Raw genomic sequence first — 24316 nt, 5'->3', positions numbered from 1 at the left:
GCATAGCTGCAGGGTGGTTTCGCTGGGGGCTAAGGACGAGATGAGAACACAAAAACAAAATAACGATGATGCCACGTGTGATTTTAGGTTGTTTTGGTGGTGTTTGTACAATTCGTATTTCTGTGCACGTTTTTCTTCAAAGACCCTTGGCGCTGGGAAGCACTCCTACAGGATATTCCATTGCTTGCCAATATTTTCAGGAAGCACCCAGCAGGAATGAAGTTGTATGTAGGAACCGATTAATATCACGTGGCTTATCTTTCGTAAATTGTTGACGTTGAGATGTTTCTTACAAAGTAGATGTATATTTTATCAAGCAATTCTCTACTTCCATCTCTTTTGCGAATAAACAACGTATACTTTATTTATAATATTTGAAGAAAAAAATCAGTCTTATCAAAATCAAATCACAGTTCTTGCTACCGTCAAACAAAGATCTGACGTCACCCAAGAGCAGATCAAGTCAAAGGGCATTATGTCAACATTAAATAATGACAAAGAAGCAGTTGACATTAGCCAATAAGAAAGCTGATTGCCTGAGTTTCATAGCCTTTGTTTCAAAATGGTGATTTCCATTTCCGACTAACCTTTGAAAACTACTGCTAGACACATATTAGATGATCCTGCGCACTAAAAGCATTTGTGACAAGAGAGGGGTACAACGAATTGGACGAGTACACTTGGCTGCTACAGGTAGCTTGACGATTATGCACGTGCAATACATGCTAACCGTGACATGAAATCAACAGCGCATATTCCTTCGAATGATAAGACTGCAATTTCAGGCATAAGATACTGATATTCCACGCTAACCTTTAGTTAAGACGAGGACAAATAGATGATTGGGGCATTGACAAGCATTTTAGATATTGTTATATTTTGTTAAAAAAACCCATGAAAATGTCATTTGCTTCGTGAAATGGATCGGTGGTCCTAAACATATTTGCTTAGTATATCGTGTTGATTCAATTCGTTTGGATTGTACCTGTTCCCAAATCGAGTGCACTTTCACAAATTTCACGGTTTTAAGACCAAAGCATATTGGCGTGTGACACACTAAGCACTGCATATATATATATATATATATATATATACTGGGGAAAAAAGAAAATCCTTGATTGTCCGTTGGACGGTCGGTTTTAATGGAAGTACGCACCGCAGACTATCACAAATTTCAATTCATACGAGAGATAGAAGTTTTTGAGATACATGTTGACAACTATTCATGTCGACAATGGGAATCATTTGTAAGAAGTCAAAATGTATGTTTTGAAACAAAGTCAAACTGTGATAAAACATCCCTGCTGAGGTACGGCAGCGATGGAAACAGATTCGTTTTGGACAATGCAGGCACATGAGGGCAAGAGTAATATTAGTTAGTGTTAAAATTGTCCGTCTGGCCTGTATGTACAGCGATTATTATCTGAAAACGAGTATGTTAGGGAGGTGATTGTACGGGCGCTTCTTTGCCTTTGTCTAGCCTCGTGCTCTTGTGACCTGATGTACTGCTCAAAGCCCAGTGAGCAGTCACAGTTAAGCTAGGTCTCAGCTAAACTTACCAAGGGTTTGAATCTCAAACTTAACAGAAAGATCTTTGTAAAGAAACAGCAGTTCTTGGAACATTCTGACTGAACTTCGAGTAGCGGGTCACTCTGTATAAGTAATTCTAGGTGTGTTCTTGCCCTGCCCAGTTTAGGCGTTGATGGCGTTAACGCGAGAGACTTTTATTGTTTCTGAAGGCGTCAGAATGAAGGAAAATGTTAAGTCGTAACAGTGAGATTAAATAAACTATGACGACTGTAACATGAAACGACATATAACGAGTTGCAAAGTTTTCTAGCGAATTAGATAATTACGAGAATAAAGTTGTTATAATGATGTCAACAAATCGGTAACTGAGGCAGTGTCATATAAGTCCTATATAAATCACTTCTCATTTGCAATACTCAATAAGATGTGGTCTTCAGCAGCCCATGCTTGCCATGAAAGGTGACTAACGGGATGGGGTGACAGGCTCGTTGACACATGTCATCGTATCCCAGCTGCGTCGATTGATGTTCATGCTCTTGATCACTGGATTGTCTGGTACAGAATATTTACAGCCTTCCACCACTAGCTTTAATATTGCTGAGAGTGGCGTTAGAAAACCAACCAACCAACTTCACAGATATGTCGTAGCAGTTGAAAGTAGTGTTGTCAAAACCAAATTAATAATTAACATTTTCCAGTCTAAGTAAACTTATCCTCAGTACTTTTCGTTCCACTCCACTACTGAGTCTAACAAAACCTTATGGGAGGTCGCGCCAGGCAACCTTTGAGATTGACCAATCAGAACACAGCTTACCAAATCGCGAAAGTGCACATTCGCACATACCTTTTGAACTTTTTAACTCGAAAAGGTTCGTACCCGAACGATTCCGAGTGCTATTTAGCGTACGCTCGCTTCCGGGTGATGCACACGGCGTACGTACAACCATGACAACGGTGAGTAAACAGTCAATATTCCAGCTATATGGCATCTGTCTGTAAGTAATCCAGCCTTGATTAGACAATCCAGTGATCAACAGCATGAGCATCAATCTACGCAACTGTCATACAATGACCAGTGTCAAAGACGCTGACTACACGGTCTCTTTAGTCGCCTCTTATGACAAGCGTGGGTTTCTTAAGATCAATTCTAACAAGGATGTTCACGGGTTGATATAGAAGGCATTGAGCTCACTCGATTTAGGGATTTTTAAGCAAGAAGATAATGATCTAGAACCCATGGAATCGAATCGCTCAATCGAACGCTTGAAAGGGAACATAAAAGATGTAGAACTAAGAGTAAAATTTAAAATTCATTTTTATCAGTGGTATCAAAAAGTGGCCTGCTTGCGTATATTTCGGACACGACTGTCTTATTAAGTATTAACATATGGTTTTGTATGTGTTTTTCTTGTACAAGGTCCTCACTGACGCATTGACCATCCCTAATATGGCTGTGTTGTCTCTGGTGTATTGCATTTCTTGTCTTTGTTTACCATAAAAAATCTCATTCGCCCCACCAGGTCCCGACGTGGGGCGGCTGCAGCGGTATAAATAGCATTAATGTTGAGGGTTGGAGCACGATACAAATATTGACAACCATTGCGGCACGTCGCGGCGAGAAAATGTGTGACTCAGCGAGATTGTCAGACAATGTCACAAATACCGTATTTTACATAATGAATAGCAGAGTTTCTATGACACACTGAAATTCACAACTAGGGTTGGATAAGGGGTAATATTAGCAGCGGCAATATACATGATAACAATGAGCTAGAATGGTTTTTATCGCTTTAAGAAAAACTCCAGCAATGTCACAACGAATGTTAAGTCTCGAAGGCTATGATGAAAAGTTTAAATAACAGACTGGCGTCCTTGGATGTATTGCCTGGTTTCTAGACATGCCTCTATAAAGGATGGGGGGCGGACGGGGTGGCCTAGTGGTTAAGTTCGCTCGTCCCGTCGAAAAACTGGTGTTCGACTACCCAGTGGGCACAATGTGCGAAGACAATTCCCAGTGTCCCTCATCTTGATGTTGCTAAAAGCGACGTACACTAGACCCACATACACTCGTTACACTCTAGAATTACTATACGTCCATGGGCTGAGCATTCAGCATAGCCTTGAAGCTGTCATAGCGGATGAGAACTGGAATAGTCTTCACGCATTGTAACTAAATACATGCACATATACATATATGTTTACCGATATCCCGGGTACCCAGAACCAATACCCACGTTTTATGGCATGTATCTGAGCCCTTGGAAACATCGTGTGACGCCATCGAACTATGGCACCTGATCACAGTCAGACTCGATGAATTAGAGAGTGAGTTTAGGGTCGAACACGGGTCATCGGCGTGACGAGTGAACGCTTTATCCACTAGGCTACCCCACTGCCCCTGAACACGACGACTTACTGTGCGTACCACGTATCCTCTTGAAATGAATAAACAGTATCTATCCCCGTCTATTGATATCAGATAGCCGTGGATTAGCCTAGTGTTGAGAGCGTTCGTACATCACGCTGAGGGCCCGGGTTCGAGTATCCGCAAGGATGTGAAATACGATATTCACTCACTCACTTACTGTAGTTTCTTCTTTAACGCCCCACCTCAATATTCCAGCTATATGGCAGCGGTCGGGAAATAATAATCTCGTCTGGACCACACAATAAATGGAAAGTGATCAACAATTAACATGGGTATCGATCTAAGCAATTGGGATTCGATGACATGCCAACCAAGTCAGCGAGCCTCACCACCCAATCCTGTTTGTTACCTTTTATGACTTACTGTTAGTGTGTATCTGTCGATATTCCGGGATCAACTGTGTCTCCAGTGACCTGGTTGTAACAGAATCAACGGTCACGTTGTTGACTGTGTATCATCGGTGCTCGGTTTATCAGTCACTGGAGTGGCTGGTCCAGATTCAGTGAAATATACACCGTCCGCTATAAGCTGGAACACTGAAGTGCGGCATTAAACAACATGCAGACAAAACACTCTCTATATAATCTAAAAACAGACCAGCAAAGCCCCCCAACGGAATGTCTTACAAGCTGGGAATGTTTTGGTTTCTGTATCTTCCTCAAGAGACACTACGGTATCTGTCAAAATTGAATAAAAACATTTTTGTATCACCTGAGGCAGTGGAGCAGGTCCCACGTTAATAAGCTTCATGAATCACTCGTCTCTTGTTGCGTTCTCGTCCTACCTGCATCTACCTTGATCACCTGTAATTAGTGGGTCGGATACTTATGTAATACCTACGTGGGTACCTTGGATATTTGCAGGATGTGCGGGTAACGCGGGTTCTACAGGTAGGGGTATTTGTTTAATTTATTTACTATATTACCTGGATTACGTCTCACTGCTTAGCGGTGTCTCATGTGTGTTTGAGTTGCACGTCACAGGTACAACTTCTGATCCATCAACACAGGTAAGATTGAGATTTCAGTAGAGATCTAGGTCATGTTCAGTAATACGAATGCAATGCTGAAGTTAATTTGCAGTTTCAGCGGTTGTATCCGAGTCTTATTACGAGAAGGTAAGATAAGAAGATAGGGCCGCCGCCCACCCATTCCTAACGAAACTGTCGAACGCCCGTAAGATACAGATGATGTGTGATATTTTGTGGTGTTTTATTAAGTTATATTCAGTTTAGTCACATTTGGTCAAGGAAATCTGTGTAAGCCCTGTGACGTACATAGTATGTCCATCGTAGTATATACATGTATATGATATTATACATTAAACAGCCAGCTGTGAAAAGGTTAAAGGTTACGCGCGTGCACGTGGTTAACGGTGCGTGTCAGTTTAAGTTAAACACTGTTCATTGAGAACACATGAAGCGTTAGGTTGACTTAAAAATTTAGTATACCCATTTCACGTGTTTTGTATGTCTAAGTTAACACTATTAAAACAAGGAATGAAACATACGAATCTGCATCGAAAGGTAGCTCTGTGCAGAAAACAAGACGTAGAAGAATGGTGATAATTTTATGGATATACAACTTCTATAATATGTGAAGGGAACGTTTCGACACGGAGTCTAACCTTAGATCCCATTTCGCTTGACGGGGACTTCAGAATCAGTGTCGAAACGTCGCCTTTCAAACAATAAACAATTTGCATATATCCATAGTTATTATCCACAGTAGACATGTGGTGTTTAACAATGATTGGCGTTACTTCTCGTTTTTGCAACATTTTATATCATTCACATTGTACATTCATCATGACATCGTATCCTGGGGCGGTATTTATATAAGCTTATGCTTGCATGCTTAAATCATATATCCATAAAGTTATCGCCATTCTTCATCACCTCAACTAATTATGGCTAGAGCGTGAGGCCCGTGGGCTAGAATAGATCATCACCGTCATGATGACATACAGATGAGTGCGTCGTGCTTACATTTACCTGGTATGTGCTGAACAAGATGCAGATGATATATGTGATTAAGATCGATGTTTATTTTCACATTAAGAGGGGACACAATTCTCAGACGAATTCCGTTGCGTGTAAAGGGAAAAAATAGATAAGAAAAACGCAGCTAACAACTTCTTATTGTTTGTCCCGGAAATATTAAGTCTGTGCTCGGTAAATTTGAGTACATGGGCCTCCGTCCATCAGTTTGCTGTGTCCCGTGCTATTGCGGTTTTCAAAATACTAGATACCTGACCAGGTAAACCGGTGATCGACAGCAGGAGCAACGGTGGGCATTGGAGCAAGATGACAGTAGGTCTTTTGTTTGTTGTTTAACGTCGCACTCAGCAATGTTGTAAATAATCGAGTCTGGACTACACTATCCAGTTATCAAAAGACCGCGCATCTATCTAAGTGCTGCTGTGTTCCTTGCTGCTACCCCAACTTGTACTATAGGAACGAGCAGCTTAGTGGTTAAAGTGTTCACTTGTCACTGAAGCCTATTTCTGGTGCCCCCAGTCGTGGTATTGCTGAGAGCGGCGTAAAATCAGACACGTACTCGCACTTCTACTACCATTACAACTACTGCTGCTGCTGCTGCTGCTGCTGCTGCTACTACTACTACTTCTGTACTACTAAGTACTTCTGCTATCTCCACTCCTTCCTCAACTATATACTAGCCAAATTAAATTTACAAAACTGTGTACCCTCCGCATATAAAACCCTCAGCCTTGAATACTATCTTACCTCGTTATAACGCGCCATTATCTCGAGGCTATGTGAAAGTAAATAGATCCGCTTTGACTTGTTTGTGTCTCCTTTGTGTCAGTTGATAGAGGTAGGAAACTTAAAATGAACCTGGTTTGGGTCGAGATACCCAAACATACGTTCTCAAGGTACTTTTTGTTTAATGGGCATTCTAGAAGTTGGTGAGTCAAGAATGAAACATACAGCTTTATGGATTACAGCTTCTTGTTTATTACGTTGAGCGACGTTTCGATGTAGATTCTTAAGTGAATACAGCCAAATAGTGAGAAGCTTATATACATGGTATTTTGTGACAAACGGTGGATTAACGTTAACAACAGCATGAGTGGTACATAATTGGAGGAGGCCAGTAGGGAACAAAAACAACAATGAGCACTAGTGATGAAGCCAATGAGTGGGATGAGCAGTAACAACAAACAGACACAATGCTCAGATAGCCTATGGTTTGATTAGTTCTTCAAAGGCCGATGGTATGCAATATCCTTGGTTTCTATTGATCAAAGGTCTGTGGCGGCGGATTTCGATGGCTGCCAACAGTTTCCTTTTTGTGAAGTCCTGGTTTTTGGTTGACAGGACTTCAACTTCGTCGAACTTGATGCGATGACTGGGGAATTTTTGTTGATGGTCTGAGAGAGCTGATTTGCTGTCTGCCTTGCCTGTAGAGGATTAGCTGTTCTTTATGCGGGTGTCAACGGGGCGGGAGGTTTCACCTATATATGAATCGCCACATTCACAGTTGATCTTGTAAATCACACATTTGGGGGAATGCATGCTGGAGGGTGGGTTACAGCCATGGGCTTGGAGGATGGTCCTGAGGGTTGGAGAGCCAGAGAAAATAGTGTCGATGCCTGCTTGGTGTTTAAGGAGTCTGCTAATTTGATGGGAGGTCTTGCCAATGTAAGGAAGGGTAGTTCTAATGGGGGCGGTTTCTTGCTTGGTCAGTTTGAAATTGTCATGGAGCGTGGTGGAGATGGTCCTCTTGACTAGGTTAGATGGATACTGGTTGAAGTTGGCAAAGGCAAGTGGCTGAGTTCCTGCTGTAGGTCATCGCTGCTGGAACAAATATACTTGGCGCGTCTTGTCAGGGTTGAGATGACAGTGGATGTACTGGTCAGAGTGGGTGGGTTATCTGTAGACTGTGGTTTTGATCTGGTTGTTACAGGGGTCTCTGGATACAAGGACATCTAGGAAGGGGAGTTTGTGGTCGTTTTCTGTCTCCATGGTGAACTTGATACGGGGGTGTTGGGTGTTGAGGTACTGGATTAGTGAGGTGGGATCTTGATCTTTACTGAGGATAACAAAGCTATCATCAACCTTCCTATACCAGCAGACAGGATGGATGCTACAACTTATACTACACTGTCGTTTTTCCAGGAGGTCATATCTTCATTTTCGGATGAACAGCCCCTACCCCCGAAGGTCCGGGGTAGAACAGGCCTTCAGCACCCCATGCTTCCCATAAACGTCGACTATGGGGATCGGGTGGTCAGGATCGTTGACGCATGTCATCGGTTCCAAACTGCGCAGATCGATGCTCATGCTGTTGATCACTGGATTGTCTGGTGAAGACTCGATTATTTACAGACCGCCGACATACAGCTGGAATATTGCTGAGGGCGGTGTAAAACTAAACTCACTCATCCTCTATGAATAGCCCCGCATCACACGCCATCACAACCTGAGAAGGGTGCGTGGGTGGTTTTGTCTGAAAAAATTGAATCAATTCTTTCCTTCTTACACTGAACTTTTGAATTTGTTTCTGGAGTATGAAGGACGGTAGTAGCAGATGACGTCACTTCCAGGTCCAAAGAAGATATTGAACGCTGGAACTCCCACACCTTAACATAGACTTAAGGTAGTCTTAGCGTTAAGGATGTTTTTGTACAACGGGAACCACTTTTTACCACGAAATGTCTGCATATTGGTGGGGAGGTAATAAATACAATACCAAAGTGGAGCATCTTTACAATAGCGTGTTAAGAATCATAAAAGTGGATATGCATATATCAATGAAGGTCTCGCCTCGACATGTTTATTGAAATAGGTTCACTAGTTTTCACACGGGACTGAGTGCCCGCCAGGCCAGTTAGCGGGTTCAAATCAATTAGGTTACGTAATCAGGACCGGTAGGCGTGACGCTGGGACTCAGTCTGCGAACATCTTCCTCCGCTACTGCTAAGTTAAAAGTTCAGAAAGTTCAACTGAAAAAAACACATTTAGATTAAACATTCGTAAAAGTGTTACGCTCTTGCCGTATACATAAAGTAAAACGTTCGACTGTAAAACCTATGGTACACATTTCAATGACAAGAGTAGTGCCGGGTTAGACCAGGGATAATCTACAACATATAGTCTCCCTGGTTATATGGAGTCTTCAGCAACCCACGGGGCGGTGGGAAACATGCCCTCTAAGCCCATTTGGGGACGGTGGGGGTAGTCGTGTAGTTAAAGCGTTGATGTGTCTCGCCGTAGACCTGATTCGCTTCCCCATGTAGGTATAGTGTGTGAAGCCCATTTCTGGTGTCCCTCGATATTGCTGATATTGCTGGAATATTGCTAACAGCGGTGTGAATCCATACTCATTCGAATTTCACAAACAAGCAGTATTTCACCAGTACATTTTCTTGGAGATTTCAAAACAGCAATGCACATAAATGTCCCCACTAATGATGCATCCCCATACAACGTATAATGGGCGTCCCGACTGGTGACTTGTTAGCTCGTCACCCCCAGGGGACTCTCATTTATTCACGTGCACCACACTTCCTTGCAGGGCGAGGTGACAGGTCAGCGGAAGGTTAGAAAGTTTGTTTTTGTGCGAGTTGCTTGAAATTTCAGGCGAAGGTTAGAAACACCCCGAGAAGTTACACGCTAACTGTTACAAGACAAAGATGCTATTTAATAACTGAAAACAAAAGTCAAAGGTTTTTACATTCAGGATTTTATTCCAAAACCACAGCCAATACTTTTACTACGTCATTTTTAATACTTTTTACAAAGTAAATAAACTATCGCCGACAGCAAAATTCTGACATCCCAACATACACCATTCATTATACACACCGTAGGAGCGGTGTACGGCAGTAAATGAACGACTTATCATGCTAGAGGTGAGCACGTTTTATTTTTTAGGTGTAGGAAAATTGTCAATATCTGAATTTCTATTGGTCACATTGTTCTCAAAATTCATTCTGCGTATTCCCACCAAATATCTTTCCATTCCGTCAGTATTCAAACCCACGAGCCTGTGAAACAATGTCTAGCTTCGTCTTTGTTCCCGTAAAGATGCATAAACTTATCAAAGTTTTAGGTATCATTGTTGTATAAACCCAAAATAAAATACACCAACATTTAGAGTAAGTATCGACTTATCTTTGTGCCAAATTTGAATGGTTTGTGTTTTGCCGTTTAGAAACTCTCACCCTACAAAGGCCGACACCATCAAACTGTTAGTGAACGAGTGAAGAACCCATACAAATGGTGATGGTGAACGATCGCATCTTCTGTTGGTGAACGATTTACGGTCAACCGAACCTCATCATCCAATGTGCTTTTCAGCCTTATCACTAACTATCATTCTGTATTCCATTCTTCAAGTTCACCGATGAAACAATGGAAATGTCACCATATCAGTGGTACTACTGTTCTGAACATTATCAAGACTTCAGTGGGGTGATATACCACTGCATTGACATTGCCGGGGATAAGACAGTTATTGTCTAAAAATACGTTTGTGTGAAATAACTGGTAAACTCAAATGCGTACAAAAGATTTCAAATATGTGCCAAATAAAATTGATACAGAAAATGTTGTTTCCAAAGAACCTGAAAAACTCCTAGAACTTCTTTACTACCTAGAATTCAAGCATCAGAATGTCCACCAAAGAAAGTAAAGATAAGTGATGAAAGAAGCAGTCAGTAGCAACACAAAAGATCAACTTCAAATGTTATGTGACATGCTACCATCAGTGCTGTTAGAATTACAACATGGCTTGTCAGATCTGTTTGTTACATTAACACCTTGATAGTTGAAAAAAAGTTTCCTCTCGAAAACATTGCCTTTCTTCTTTTCATGGATGTAGTAGCGTTTTACAGCTCATGTTCAGCCTGCCAGAGGCGTTACACCGACAGTGTCAAAATGTTCTGGTTAGCTGCATACGGGCCTTTTCATTGTAAATTTCTTAAATAGAACTGTGAACAATGCTAATCTGTGTGTTGATCTTGTGTTGATTCACATGTTGCCGGGGTGAAAGGAAAATTACGATATGCTAAATCACATGAAACAGTACAAAGTACAGAAAGAATAACAATACAACTGAAATGATCTTGCATATTTTTATGTCATTCTTTCACATAGTTTGTAATTGGTAAGAACCATATCCACTTTGTTGTGTCACAGTGACTGTTACGATAACAAAATGTATGCATTTGATGCAGTGTGCCTGATTCAAAGTCAGGAGAGTTAAAAATGCAATGAATTTAAAGGGAATTCTAATTCCTATAAACTTGCTAAAAGACATGGAAATGAATCTCACGTTTGCAAAAATAAGGAATATGAAATAATACATAAATCGGTATTAATCTATACAAAGTCATTACAATACGATTTATCACACCAGTGATAGGTTTTATGCAAGATAGTATGACATTACACCATTACTCATTAGGAAAATATAACTGAATAAACCAAAAAGACTTCTATACTCGGTAAATCCAAAGTTTTGGATTGAGAAAAGTTTTGTTTTTCGCAGTCAGCTCAGGAAACGCTATGATTACTCGAGAAACTCGTGAAAAGGTAATAAATTAAAAACACTCTCGTTTCAGTGCGACTGCACATGCATGATGATGAAAGTAATTATAGTAAAATTATGTAACATGTACCATGCAGACCTCGCACACGAACGTAAACACTTACTCAGTTGCATATCACTTATTTGTGGTTACACAAGCCGTATCCCTGTCTTTCGTCATGGATGATCGCCATTTAAATCCACTCCCACTCTCACACACGTATGGGAGTGTTGGAGAGCGGAGACTCTTAAGGTGATCCTTCAGGTACTTGGAAGCCTTAAAAACCTGACTACATTGATCACACTGTGGGTTATGGGGGTTTCATCGTTCTCACATCGTGTCTGTGATGTACGTCCCGATGAACGGGCGTACTGGGTCTTACATTTAGAACATTTGTAAGGCTTCAGTTTAGAATGACTGTTCATGTGACCATCATAGTGATGGTTGGACATGAACATCTTGCTGCAGATTTTACATTGATAGGTGACATTTGAAAACAGTGTGTGGCCTCTCAGTCTCAATAGTTAAGAATACAAACCACTACCACTTGTACTCAGTTATACAAGTTGAGGAAGAGAATCCGTACGTAGGAAATAACCTTACTATATAATAGAAAAAATGTGTGAGAAAGAATTATCATCCGTGACTGAAACACTACACTAGTTTTGGGCAGTACAGCACACCTTGTCACCAGAAACTTTGCTGAATGACCACCGTAAAGCGTTCACTGTGTAAATCAGAGTTCGACATGTAAATGTTCACCATGATGTTCTTCACTCGTTCACTAACAGTTTGATGGTGTCGGTCTTTCTAGGGTGAGAGTTTCTAAACGGCAAAACACAAACCATTCAAATTTGGCACAAAGATAAGCCGATACTTACTCTAAATGTTGGTGTATTTTATTTTGGGTTTATACAACAATGATACCTAAAACTTTGATAAGTTTATGCATCTTTACGGGAACAAAGGCGAAGCTAGACATTGTTTTACAGGCTCGTGGGTTTGAATACTGTCGGAATGGGAAGATATTTGGTGGGAATACGCACATGTATCTTCTATTTCACGGAATGAATTTTGAGGACAATGTGACCAATAAAAAATTCAGATATTGACAATTTTCCTACACCTAAAAAATAAAACGTGCTCACCTCTAGCATGATAAGTCGTTCATTTCCTGCGATGAACTATTTCCTGCCGTACACCGCTCCTACGGTGTGTTATATTTATTTTATACAAAAGGGACACAAGAGACTTTTAGGTGATCATTGAGCGCTCAATATAAGAGCTGCTTAAACCCAAAACGACGCTAAGATTAAGACTATTTGTAGCATCACGTATGTACATGCATGTTATAAAGCGGGTGCCAAAAGGGAATACCCTCAAAATTAGATCGCATGTTACCATGCTTTTTGTTAGAGGTGACTAACGAAATTGGGTGGTCATGTCAGTTGGATAACTGCGCAAATCAGTGCTCGTGACGTTTATTACTGGATTGTCTGGCCCAGGCTTGATTATTTACAGACCCCCGCCATATAGCTGGAATATTGCTGAGTGTGGAGTTATACAACAATCAAACGAACCAACTTACAGCCTTCCACTCCATAAGTGTGGTTTGATGGTTTGCTTTATGTAATTATAGACATGCCACTACTGTCACAGCGGCCTGTCATTTCTAGCGTCTGGACAGGAAAAACTGGTGGTTGATAGCACAAACACTCAAACGCAGTCTAAGTAAACTTCGTCTCAGTGTATTTCGTTACACTGCACCACTGAGACTCTGTGGTGTAAAGTAACGAAATACACTGAGACGAAGTTTACTTAGACTGACTCAAACGGGTTGTAAGATTTCAGCACATCGTAACAACGCTATCCGTAAATGGAATGACAAAGTGGCCAAACGTTGCTTGTCTTCCAGCAATATTATTTCGTAGAAGAAATCGGAAATAGGATACGTTGTAGCCATGCTGGCAATCGAACCCAGACTTTTAGCGCGACGTGCAAACACTTCAACCATAAGGCTACCCTACGTCGTGAAGCACTTTAAAGACGAATGTTATAACAAACATGGGTGAAATGGGACCAAGTCAACACACAATATTTGTTCGGAAAACAGTGCTTAACTAGCCATTTGTCATGATTTTTACTCGGATAGTTATACGGCCATGGCGACAGACTCCTACTAAGGCATGTTGTCGGGGGTGTCGGTAAACATCAAAGCAACATCACACCCTGACAAACAGGATTGTGTGTGACGTAATAGTGGATGACAAGTGTGCACGTGCATAACGTTGTGGAGATGTTCGAAAGTAGACGCCTTACACGTAACTGGGCTTCCTATACGAATTGCAACCTTGACGAATGAAAGGTAAGGTTGAAGAAATCAGGGTTTAATGTCGCGTTCAGGTATCTTTTACATTCATAACGGCGTGCAAGCACGCATGCGGTTGTATTAGTGGAGACAAGCTTGTGTACTAATTTCAGATGATAGTGCCAGTCCATTGAGACACTCTACCGCGCGTTAATATGGATGCCCCAATCGGACACATTATGCAGACACCGTACCTACCAGTCGTGGTCCTATCACCCTAAAGGCCGGACACCAGGCACAGTAACAACAAGTCTGCTTTTTGTATGCCAGGGCAGGGGATCGAACTGTCAATCCTCCCTGTGTAGACCCTATTCCCCTAAACCTGCGGTATTGCAACCTAGTGATTGAAGTATTTGCTCTGACTGGTCAACGCTTATAATTTTTTCACATTCTTTATAAATGTGCGGGGATATTTACTTTCATCGACTGCTTGACTTGGAGAAAATGTAATCTTTTTGTCCAACAATGTCTTCTCAAAAGAAAGCATCTGTTCTAAACAGCTTCTTAACAAGCATCAAGGGCTTGCTTCTACCATACCCTCTTTTTGTGCGGTTATATCGTCATCCATTTATGTCAATATCGTTTAGTTATGAATGGAAATCGGTTGTCAGTCGACTTGCAGAAAACAACAACAAAGAATGATGTTTGCATTAAGTTTTTTAATCGACTGCATGCGATGGTAGCGTTGCGATCGGCAAAGCTGGTGGGTGTGGTGAACCGAAGTGCCCGGCCTTGTCATAATATTATTGTAGAGTGAAGCATTTCGAGTCGTGGGGGTCATGCCAAAAGCAATATTTTTTATATCTATGTCCGCTGCCGTGATATTGCTGGAATACTGCTTTAAAACGGCGTAAAACTATAATCACTCGCTCTCCACTAGACCACAAGGGCGGTTGGTCACCCTCACTCACTGTTTCAAATGGGACAATTTTGACAATTCACTTACAAACGTAGCAGGGGTAAGACGGTGCACGAAAAACATGTTTGTCTTGATCGTCTTTGCTGCACGTGATTTGTTTCGAGTGGGAGACTGTACGTTGGTCGGGGAGTGGATTGCTTTGACTGTGGTCGGTGGACGGAGCCCAGTTCACGAAAAACCATCATTGTTTTCGCACCAAGAAAACTATTCAGAAGTTAAAATATATCTCATGCGAAAGAACAACTGCTGACCTTGACATTGGGTGCACAGCGAATCCCGTTAGTTGACGCTGGGCAGTAGCCAGGTATTGTAGAACATGTCTTCAGTAATTTTGATAGCTCGCCACACCTGATAGCTCGATTCGATTCCGTGCACGCGATATCACTTGGATTAGTCAGATGCAGCGTAAATAGATGCGCAGTCTCTGCAGCTGGGTGGTCATGTATAACGTCACTTACCAGTCCCTCTTCCGGAACTCCGGGACCCCGTAGAAATTCTGGGATAGGGCAGTCAATGCCAGTGGATCGGGTGACTTGACGTCGTTGTCACGTGATCGTTCTCACAATATCGTGCACTTGATTTTCTGGTTCGGGTACGGTTAAGTGCAGACAGTTTATATACAGCGCAAGTAGTGTCGACTGCGACCCGTTACGATCCGGGGTAGAATAGGTCTTCAGCAACCCATGCTTGTCGTAAGAGGCGACTAACTGGATCGGGTGGTCAGACTCGCTGACTTGGTTTACACATGTCATCGGTTCCCCATTGCGTAGATCGATGCTCATGCTGCTGATCACTGGATTGTCTGGTTCAGACTCGATTATTTACAGACCGCCGCCATATAGCTGGAATACTTCTGAGTGCGGCGTAAAAGTAACCTCACTCACTATTGTCGACTCTGTCTTTAAACAACATGTCTGAGGACAAATGTTGTATCATGAATATTACTTATTGTCAAGGTTTCCTTTGTAGAGTTATTTTTATCTAACCTCAATACATGTGTTAGTCAACAATTCACTAGAAGGCTGACTGCGGCTGTGACTTACAATGACAAGAGTACAAGAAGTATACCATCAGTGTTTGTATAACGTGTCCTACGATCAAGACGACTTCTGGGTATGTTTACTTGAGTAAACAACCCGGAGGCGCTATTTTGTCGGGCTGTTTTAAAAATTCAGTTCATGTTTTGTGACTTGAACATGCATATCAGGTGAGAAAGGATGTTGAGGTAGGTTTATAGTGAGTGGATGTTAGCAAAAAATGTCAGAAACAGTATATACCCCATGATGAGGTCGATGATCTTTACCAGGCCTACGAGCACGGCTCTAGTCCTGCAAAACCGAGCCCTAACTTGGCGAACTAACCTTAGGTGAACGGGTCAGCTGTATATCACGACTTGTATACATGTACACCTGTCAAACCACACCTTCACGGAGCTATGTATGTCACGTGGTCACAAGTCAGTTGAGGCGAAGAGTGAACTGAAAGGTTTTAGGGTTTCAGTTCTTTTATCAATGAAAACACTTAATATGTTTTGTCTCTCAGACCGTGGACGCTGTTTTGAAAGATGACTATTCAGTCAGCAGTGAGCAAGCAAGGTCTGTGGTGTCCAATTCCTACCCGGATCTTAATGACGTCTTGTCTTGGCTGGCTCTATGGCATCCCTGATTATGTGGCTGCGGGGAACACTACTATACTCTCAATCACCGGTTTGTCGGGACCCGACTTGAATTACATGTTAGCAGTAGCGACCGCTTGTTTTTGACTGAAAAAACCCCCCAAAATAATGACAACGTCTGGACAACGTTAAACATAAAGTGCAAATACATTGTTTCATTTTTTTACAGATTAACTTTGTGTCTGGTGTATGACAGAGCCCCTGTGACGAATCTCCGCCATCTTGCCTGTCCGACTGTTCCATCCATCATCTTGCCGGTCCGACAACTCCATCCACCATCTTGCCGGTCCGACAACTCCATCCACCATCTTGCCGGTCCGATACCTAATATACACTGAATCATGGGGAAGAAACACTCAAAGTTCGACGTCAACCCTGCAGGTAGATAGATCTACATTGCTGGTTTGTGCTCACATACATCCTCATCCGTTAATACACACGGACGATGAGGGTGCCAGTAATATTAGCGTATCTTCACGCAAAGCAGTGAAAGGAACCCCGTAGAACTCAAGAAAGTCTTAAGTGCCCACCATCGTGTATGCATTTCTTGGGGTGGTGCGGGTCACCTTGCGGTAAAAGCGGGTGCTGATGTATAGGAGAAAACACGCCTGGTAGGCAATGTAAAACTGGATGGGGAGGGAAATCCCTCGGGGCTCCGACCCCGATGGTTTTACATTGTCTACCGAAACCGAGGAGAAGTGTTTTCGCTAACATATATACCGTCAATGATGGGTAGTTACAATGTAGATGATCGTTTAATGAAACTACATAACAATAACTGAAGCGCGTGTAAAATCAATTTAATGACAGTAAGTAGATAATTTAACCCAACACATTCGTCGGCCCGGTGGCCCTGCGGTAGAGCGTCTGCCTACGGGTCTGAGGCTTGTGGTTTCAATCCTCGCTTGGGAAAATAGTTGTGTTGTGAGTTTAATCTTGAACGATTTGTTTCAATTGATTTCAAGCACCCATGTATCATTTGAATGTTGATGTTCGCACAAAGTTAGGAAAAGTAAAACCTGGAAAGCGGACTCACTAACGAAAAGTAAAACCTGGGAAGAGGTCTTTCTATAGCGAAAAGTAAAACCTGTCCCTCCAAACCAAAACCTCAAATGGAAAAAAAGAGATGAGCTATTATATAGTGAGAAGCACACTTAAGGTTTATGTTTTGACACCAGGGCCGTCTTGTATGTCTAGAAGCTGTAGCACGTGTTGTAGGAGAACACCTTCCCCCCAATGTGATAAGACGTTAACATATACTTAACATGCACGAGATTTCCAAACTGAAACACACAGGTTAACGCGCGTCTCCACTTTAACCACTCGATCCTCGATGTGCTCTCCTTTCCCCATTTTGAATGATTTCAGCAATATTCCAGCTATACGGCGGCGGTCTACGGACGAGTCTGGACCAGACAATCCAGTGATCAACAGCATGTGCATCAATCTGCGCAATTGGGAACTGATGACATGTGTCAACCAAGCCAGCGAGTCTGACCACCCGAACCCGTTAGTCGCCTCTTACGACAAACATATAGTCGCCTTTTGTGGCAAGCATGGGTTGCTGAAGACCTACTCTATCCTGGATCTTCACAGGTCTACCCTACTTTGGCCACAGGATTACCATTTTACTCAACTGCACCACATAGTGCATTACCGGTGCCAAAATGCCCCATACCCTACATCACTGTTCTGTCAGTGCGTAAAGACTCTGCTTCGCGATGCCGTTGACTGTGGCGTAAAATATACTTCACTCACCCCGTCTGAAGGATCGACTCCAAACAGAATGGCGGGATCAATATTTAATTTGTCGGTTTTGTAAGGCTGCATCGGCGATACTCAAGCTGTGGGGCTTAAAACCGTGAACACCTCAAGCCTGAAACGGACTGAATCCAGTGAGTGAAGTACATGAACAGGGACCTATGCCCACGAGGTGACCAGCTTCGAACACGGCCACCACACCACTCGATATCGCTCCTCACAAGCATATCATATTATGAGGATATTAATGAGGACCGATCCCAACCCGGAATTATCACGGTTCCTGTACACCCTTGCGCTGCATTTAATTAAGAGAGTTAGTGAGTTTAGTTTTGCGCCACTTTTCAATATAGTCCAGCAGTATCACTGCGGGGACACCAGAAATGGGCTTCACATATGCCGGGAGTCGAACCCGGGTCTTCGGCGTGACGACTATCTAGCTGTAGGCTCCATATACCGCCCGGCATTATTCAGAGTGAAAATAATCATTTAGATGACGTCTCACGTATGTTTAGCCCGCTGTTAGCTCGCCAGTCGTTCACGATGTAGTTCCCGTATGATTAGGCATGTTGTGAATGGGTATACGTTTAATGTAGCCTAAATAACATATATGGATGGTGTGAGTGTGTTGTATACTGTAGGTGGCATATTAATTTATACACTGCCACAATACAACAAGACAGATCTATTAGGCTACCATATGCATGCAGCTTGGTGTCACGTGTTAACAGCAAAACTAAACTGCCAAACTCACGTATTTTTCAGCGAGCCGTGTTTGTGGTAGGAAGGTGATAAACGGGATCTGGTAATCAAGCACGGTGACCAGCTGCGTAGACCGATGTCAGTCACTGGATTGTCTGGTCCAGGGCGTCGGCATATTTAACAGCTGATTGTTTAGCCTTGTTTCCAGGGTTTACACAACATACAAATAAACAAACTAACATAGCTGTAGATCCTTTAAAGGATTTACAGAATTCAAAATTTTCTGGACATAGATGCGCCTAGTCGGGCATGCAAACAACCTTTCGTCGAAGGTGCAAGTCCCAGAAACGACTGAGAAATTTCAGCCAGCGCCGTCCTCATGGGTTTCTTTAACGTCCCTTGAAGGCCGGCCTTTTTCCCACCCGAAACTGACAAACTGCGATATAATACTTGAAATATTGTCAAAATGTGCTGTTTAAAAGAAACTTGGTCATAATGCATTCACACATGTCATTGTGTACATGTGTATTGAAAATGACGAAACGAGTTGAAAACGGAGTCTGGCTCATGGACGATTTTGGATCACGTGACATGACAAGTCACATGACTTCGCTGACCGACATGACAAGCATGATAAGAGCTTGCACATATGCATCCACCATTTAACACGAGATAATTCCGGATTTCTGACCAGAGACGGCGAAAGGTAAGGTGCAATTCAAAACAATCCGCTTGTTGTCAAACCTCAGATGCATTTTATTGTTTTGAAACGTTTAGCTGTTTCCTGCGCTGGAGCGTTGAACGCAACCCTTCCGACTGCCGTCATTTGATGAATATTTACTCCTCCATTTCACCGGCTGAATTCAGTGGCACCCTTAGCCTTATTTGTTTCTGTTCATTAAGCTATCGATTCCCTCAGTATTTGAGGATGAAATAAGATATGTACGTACCCTGCTCGAGTCTTGTTAGTGAATAGTATTAATGGCAGGGTGTTGGGTTGACCTGTGCCAATCTCCCCCCCTACTAATTTTGAAGTGTTTGTTTTGTATTGTCTAGCTTTTATTACCATCAACCGATTGTGTTAAGCTTTGATATATTGCTAGTTGTTTAACATTAGACATTCTTGACCTTTCAAGATCTATACTTTATGATGTGCACACATATATAGTTAAGAATCATACACAACCATTGTGAATGACCCACTTTAGGATTTCCATTTAAAGCATGCTTGATTGCTATGTTAATTCATCTTATATAAATATGGTATGCAGATTGCTTGTCATGCCAATGACCTGGGTACAATGTGTGAAACCCATGGCCATTTTTCTGATAATGCTGGAATAATGCTAATGCAATGTAAAACTAAACTGACACTCAGATCCCTTAAGCTAACACTTCAATTTTAATTTTGAAATTTCTCAGTGAGAATTTTATGTAATGTTTTATTTATTTTACAAATTGACAGTGCATCTAATTCTTTTCTAAACCAAACTGTTATAGTGTTAATAAGACAACAGTAAATTGTGTTAATCTTTCATTCTTATACAATAACTTGAACCACAGTAACTATGGCTGATCCACATGAATGTATTATATTGTCAGTTGGTTTGGTAAATACTCTCAAGGGAAAAGCTCTCAGGTACAGCAGGTAAATGCTCAGAAATTCAGAAATGCTTTAAGATCAAGAATCTCCTGTGAATGCTTGTGTGATATAGCTGGTATAGTGATAGAAAGAGCCTGGAAATCTATTCACTCACAAGGAAGCCTTAAACCCTGTTAACCTCACTCAAAGTCAGCTGGGTGACATGGCTGTGTTCACTGTGACCTGTTACTACTGATGCATGAACTGACACATGCTATTGATGAAAGCCTCAGAACAACACCGGTGTATATATAGCTTCTTCAAATTGAAAGACGAGGGACGTCTCGTGTTCATGAAATATGTGCTGTGTCATTGAATATAGTACACACAGGATATGCTGTGTCACTGAATGTAGTACATGTGCTATTTGCTCTTTGACAGTATCTACTATGTATAGCACACTTGATATGCTGTGTCATAACCCCGTAGTATATCCTGGAAGTCTGTGATAACATCTATCTATATGATAACCCTATAGTGTCACACTGATAACAGTCATGAATAATCCTGTTTCACTGAACAAGAATACCAAATCATCTGTGTAAAATATGCCATATACATCACCATATCATGACTTATTTTGAATTGCTTCAGTACAAATGTGTATGAAATTTGAATATTTAATAGTCTGTACCAGGTAGCCTTTTCAGCCAACAGAACATCTGTTCATATATATATATGTTTACTGATGGAGGGCGTCATGAGTACCTGACCTCTGCTGACTTGTAAATGTATCTATGTACATCTGAGATAAGGGGTGCTTTTGCTCAATGACTATAGTCTGTCATACAGACCCTGAAGTATAAATATCCAAGAAAACCCACGCAAGTCTAGATAATGTGGCAAGTCTAGATTTCCACAGCTTCTGAAAATGAAGAAAGTCTCAGGGCTCCATTTCATTATATTATTTCTTTTTCACTATGGACGTTTTTTCAGTAAAATATGTTCATTTCAGAGACTAGCTGTTAGTCTACTCAGTGACCTGTCAGTATTTGTTCAAGGACTATTTATACCTTTATTGGTACTCCAGGTCGTGTCCTAGTTCTTATGTAAATGCTACTAACTTTGCTAATATTCCTGAAACTTTTCACAAAATACCTAACTGAAATTGGGGAACCTTTAAATGGTGAGTAATTTTCGGCAAAGTATGTTCATAAAGATGAATGTAATTGGAGAGTTTTATGTGATTGTAATTTCTATTGCAATCTTAGTTACAGGATTTTGAGGTAAAGAATTTTGTAACTAGTTCATGACAATAGAAACTGTCCCTACTGAACTGTTGATACGTCATGACTATATATAGCCTGATGGGAGTACATTAAAAACAAAAATATGCGCAAACTGTGTCCTCTGGAGGATGTAAGCACAAAAGCAGTAGACTTGTCCAATATGTGGCAATCTTGGCTAGATATTCTTTTGACTAGATCTGGGCCGGGTTTAGACAAATGTTTTCTTTGTTGCATATTATCAGTGCACTGAGTAATGTATTTTTGTTAAACTGTCCTTGGAAGTGTCCTCCTCTTTGCAGGTCTGGCTATAAACTGACCAGCAATAATGTTAGTGATAAACAGTACATGAATTATGTTCTTCTAACTGGGGAATTTTAACACTTGAAGCATACTGAGCATCAACAACTTCTGATGTTTTGAGATAAAACAGTTTACCCTATTCTTGTTTTCTTTTTATGACATAGTGAAATTACACAAGACTCCAAAAGTGATGATGGCACTTTTTATAATTATACTTTTCCATTTTCCCTGGCAGGATCCACGGTAACAGCATCCATTACACCCTCAAGTCAGACCCCAGCAAGAGGGACTTACCTTGTTACACAGGAAAAAGGGTCAAGGTCATCACCACAGCAACAAAACTCACAAACCAAGATGGCAGCCAATGATGTGTTTGTCTGTAATCAGGAGGATCTGAAAGATGGAGAGTAAGTGACCAATCACAATTGCTGGCAGAAATTAATACAGGAGAACCATCATAATAAACACAGACATTCTTAAAAAGTTGCTGTGAAGCCCATTTCTGGCATGATATTGCTGGAATATTGCTGAAAAATGCAGAAACTCACCTTCGCTTAAAAAGTTGACAGAGGGATGTGCATATAGAAAATAAAAGATAAATAGATAATATTATAGAGGTCAGATGTCCAACACTTGTTTTCTAACATGTTTGTAATACCACTTACTTCCTTTTTACACTATGACTTTCATTAAAAATACAAGGAAATATTGATTGTCTGGAAAATGTTCATTCTTTATATGGTGAGCTTATAAAGAGTAACTGCTGAGATTTCTCTACAAGTTGGTCTGGGATTGATAATTGAAACATGGCACTTGTTATAGTAGATAGAGCTTTTGGTATTGGAAATAATTTTGGAAAATGTAGATGTGCACTGATTCATTCAGTCACCCAAACTCAACCAATCTACCCACCTACCTAGCCACTTACTGACTGTTGCAGGATGAAGGAGGTGGATGTTCCAGGGGGTAAAGTGCTGCTGACTAGAGAAAAGGGGCAGTATTATGCTGTGGGGCCAAAATGTACCCACTATGGAGCACCTCTTGCCAGTGGTGAGTAACAACAGACTGCCAGAATACAGACAAACGTCTGTGGGATTCTTAACCCATGATGATTCCCCACAGTATTGTCTCATGCCTGACTGTGCAGAGAAATCTGAATCTGAATTCCCACTTTCTAATTTAGACTTTCTAATGTACTTCACTGGGGATCATTCATGAAGATGAATTGTTTGCTTCATTATTTTTGTTTTGCTCCTCAGGATTAAAATCTTTTGGACTTTTCTTTGTAGACAAATATGTTTTGTTTTCATTCCTAAATTTTGAAACACCCAGCAAATTTTTAAACTCCTGCAAGTTTCTGCTTGGTAAGATGCTGATTTTTTAATGAAATATTAATGATTAGTAAATATTAATGATTAGTAAATATTAATGATTAGTAAATATTAATCAAAAGAGTTTTATTGTGTATGTCACAGATTTATATTGCTGTCATAGCTCTAGAGTGTTATTGGACTGGGTGATGTCATGCCTTGCGACTGGGAGAGGTCACCTAGAAAAAGAGAGTGCCATGGAAAACTACTTAACATATTTGTATTCCTATGTTGGTAAACCTGAGGACAAACCTGAGTTATGAATTGCTAGCCACTGGATCACATCCGTTCACTGTTTATGTCTGGTTATCAGGTGTGCTGTGCAATGGCCAGGTGCGTTGTCCTTGGCATGGAGCCTGCTTCAACATCAAAACAGGAGACATTGAAGACTTCCCTGGTCTCAACTCACTGCCAACATTTGAGGTTAATGTTAAACCTATGTTTTAATGCTTCGGTTTGTTTAATGCCAGGACAAGTTTCCAATACCCTTTGTTTGTTGGCAGCAGAATTTGGGCGTTAGTTTTATTGATACTTTATGGGTTTACTTCTACCTCTTACCCCTTCTTCACCCTTGTATACAGAACAGTAAACAAAAAGTCAAGCCTCAGTACAGTTTATTACCGTGTATAATGCAAAATGTCCTTCTTCACCCTTGTATACAGAACAGTAAACAAAAAGTCAAGCCTCAGTACAGTTTATTACAAGCCTCAGTACAGTTTATTACTGTGCATAATGCAAAATGTCCTTCTTCACCCTTGTATACAGAACAGTAAACAAAAAGTCAAGCCTCAGTACAGTTTATAACCGTGTATAATGCAAATTGTCCTTCTTCACC

At 41.3% G+C, this 24316-nt stretch overlaps 1 protein-coding gene across 9 annotated transcripts in view; it reads left to right on the top strand.

The window, feature by feature from the left end:
• The first annotated feature begins 4663 nt into the window (after window positions 1-4663).
• Window positions 4664-24316, top strand: part of LOC137256986 (apoptosis-inducing factor 3-like) — a 36062-nt gene continuing 16409 nt past the window's right edge. Inside the window, exons 1-5 of one of the 9 annotated variants that reach the window (XM_067794584.1) lie at window positions 4664-4848; window positions 16647-16858; window positions 22347-22518; window positions 23052-23161; window positions 23795-23904. In XM_067794584.1, coding sequence (XP_067650685.1) covers window positions 16819-16858; window positions 22347-22518; window positions 23052-23161; window positions 23795-23904 — 432 coding nt within the window. In that variant the 5' untranslated portion in view covers window positions 4664-4848; window positions 16647-16818. The other 8 variants (XM_067794587.1, XM_067794588.1, XM_067794586.1 and 5 more) reach the window with 8 other exon arrangements.

The sequence above is a fragment of the Haliotis asinina genome, chromosome 1 (genome assembly GCF_037392515.1).
Source record: "Haliotis asinina isolate JCU_RB_2024 chromosome 1, JCU_Hal_asi_v2, whole genome shotgun sequence".
Classification (NCBI taxonomy): domain Eukaryota; kingdom Metazoa; phylum Mollusca; class Gastropoda; order Lepetellida; family Haliotidae; genus Haliotis; species Haliotis asinina.
Note: the sequence above shows the minus strand (reverse complement) of the source record. Positions and strands in the feature narration are given on the sequence as shown.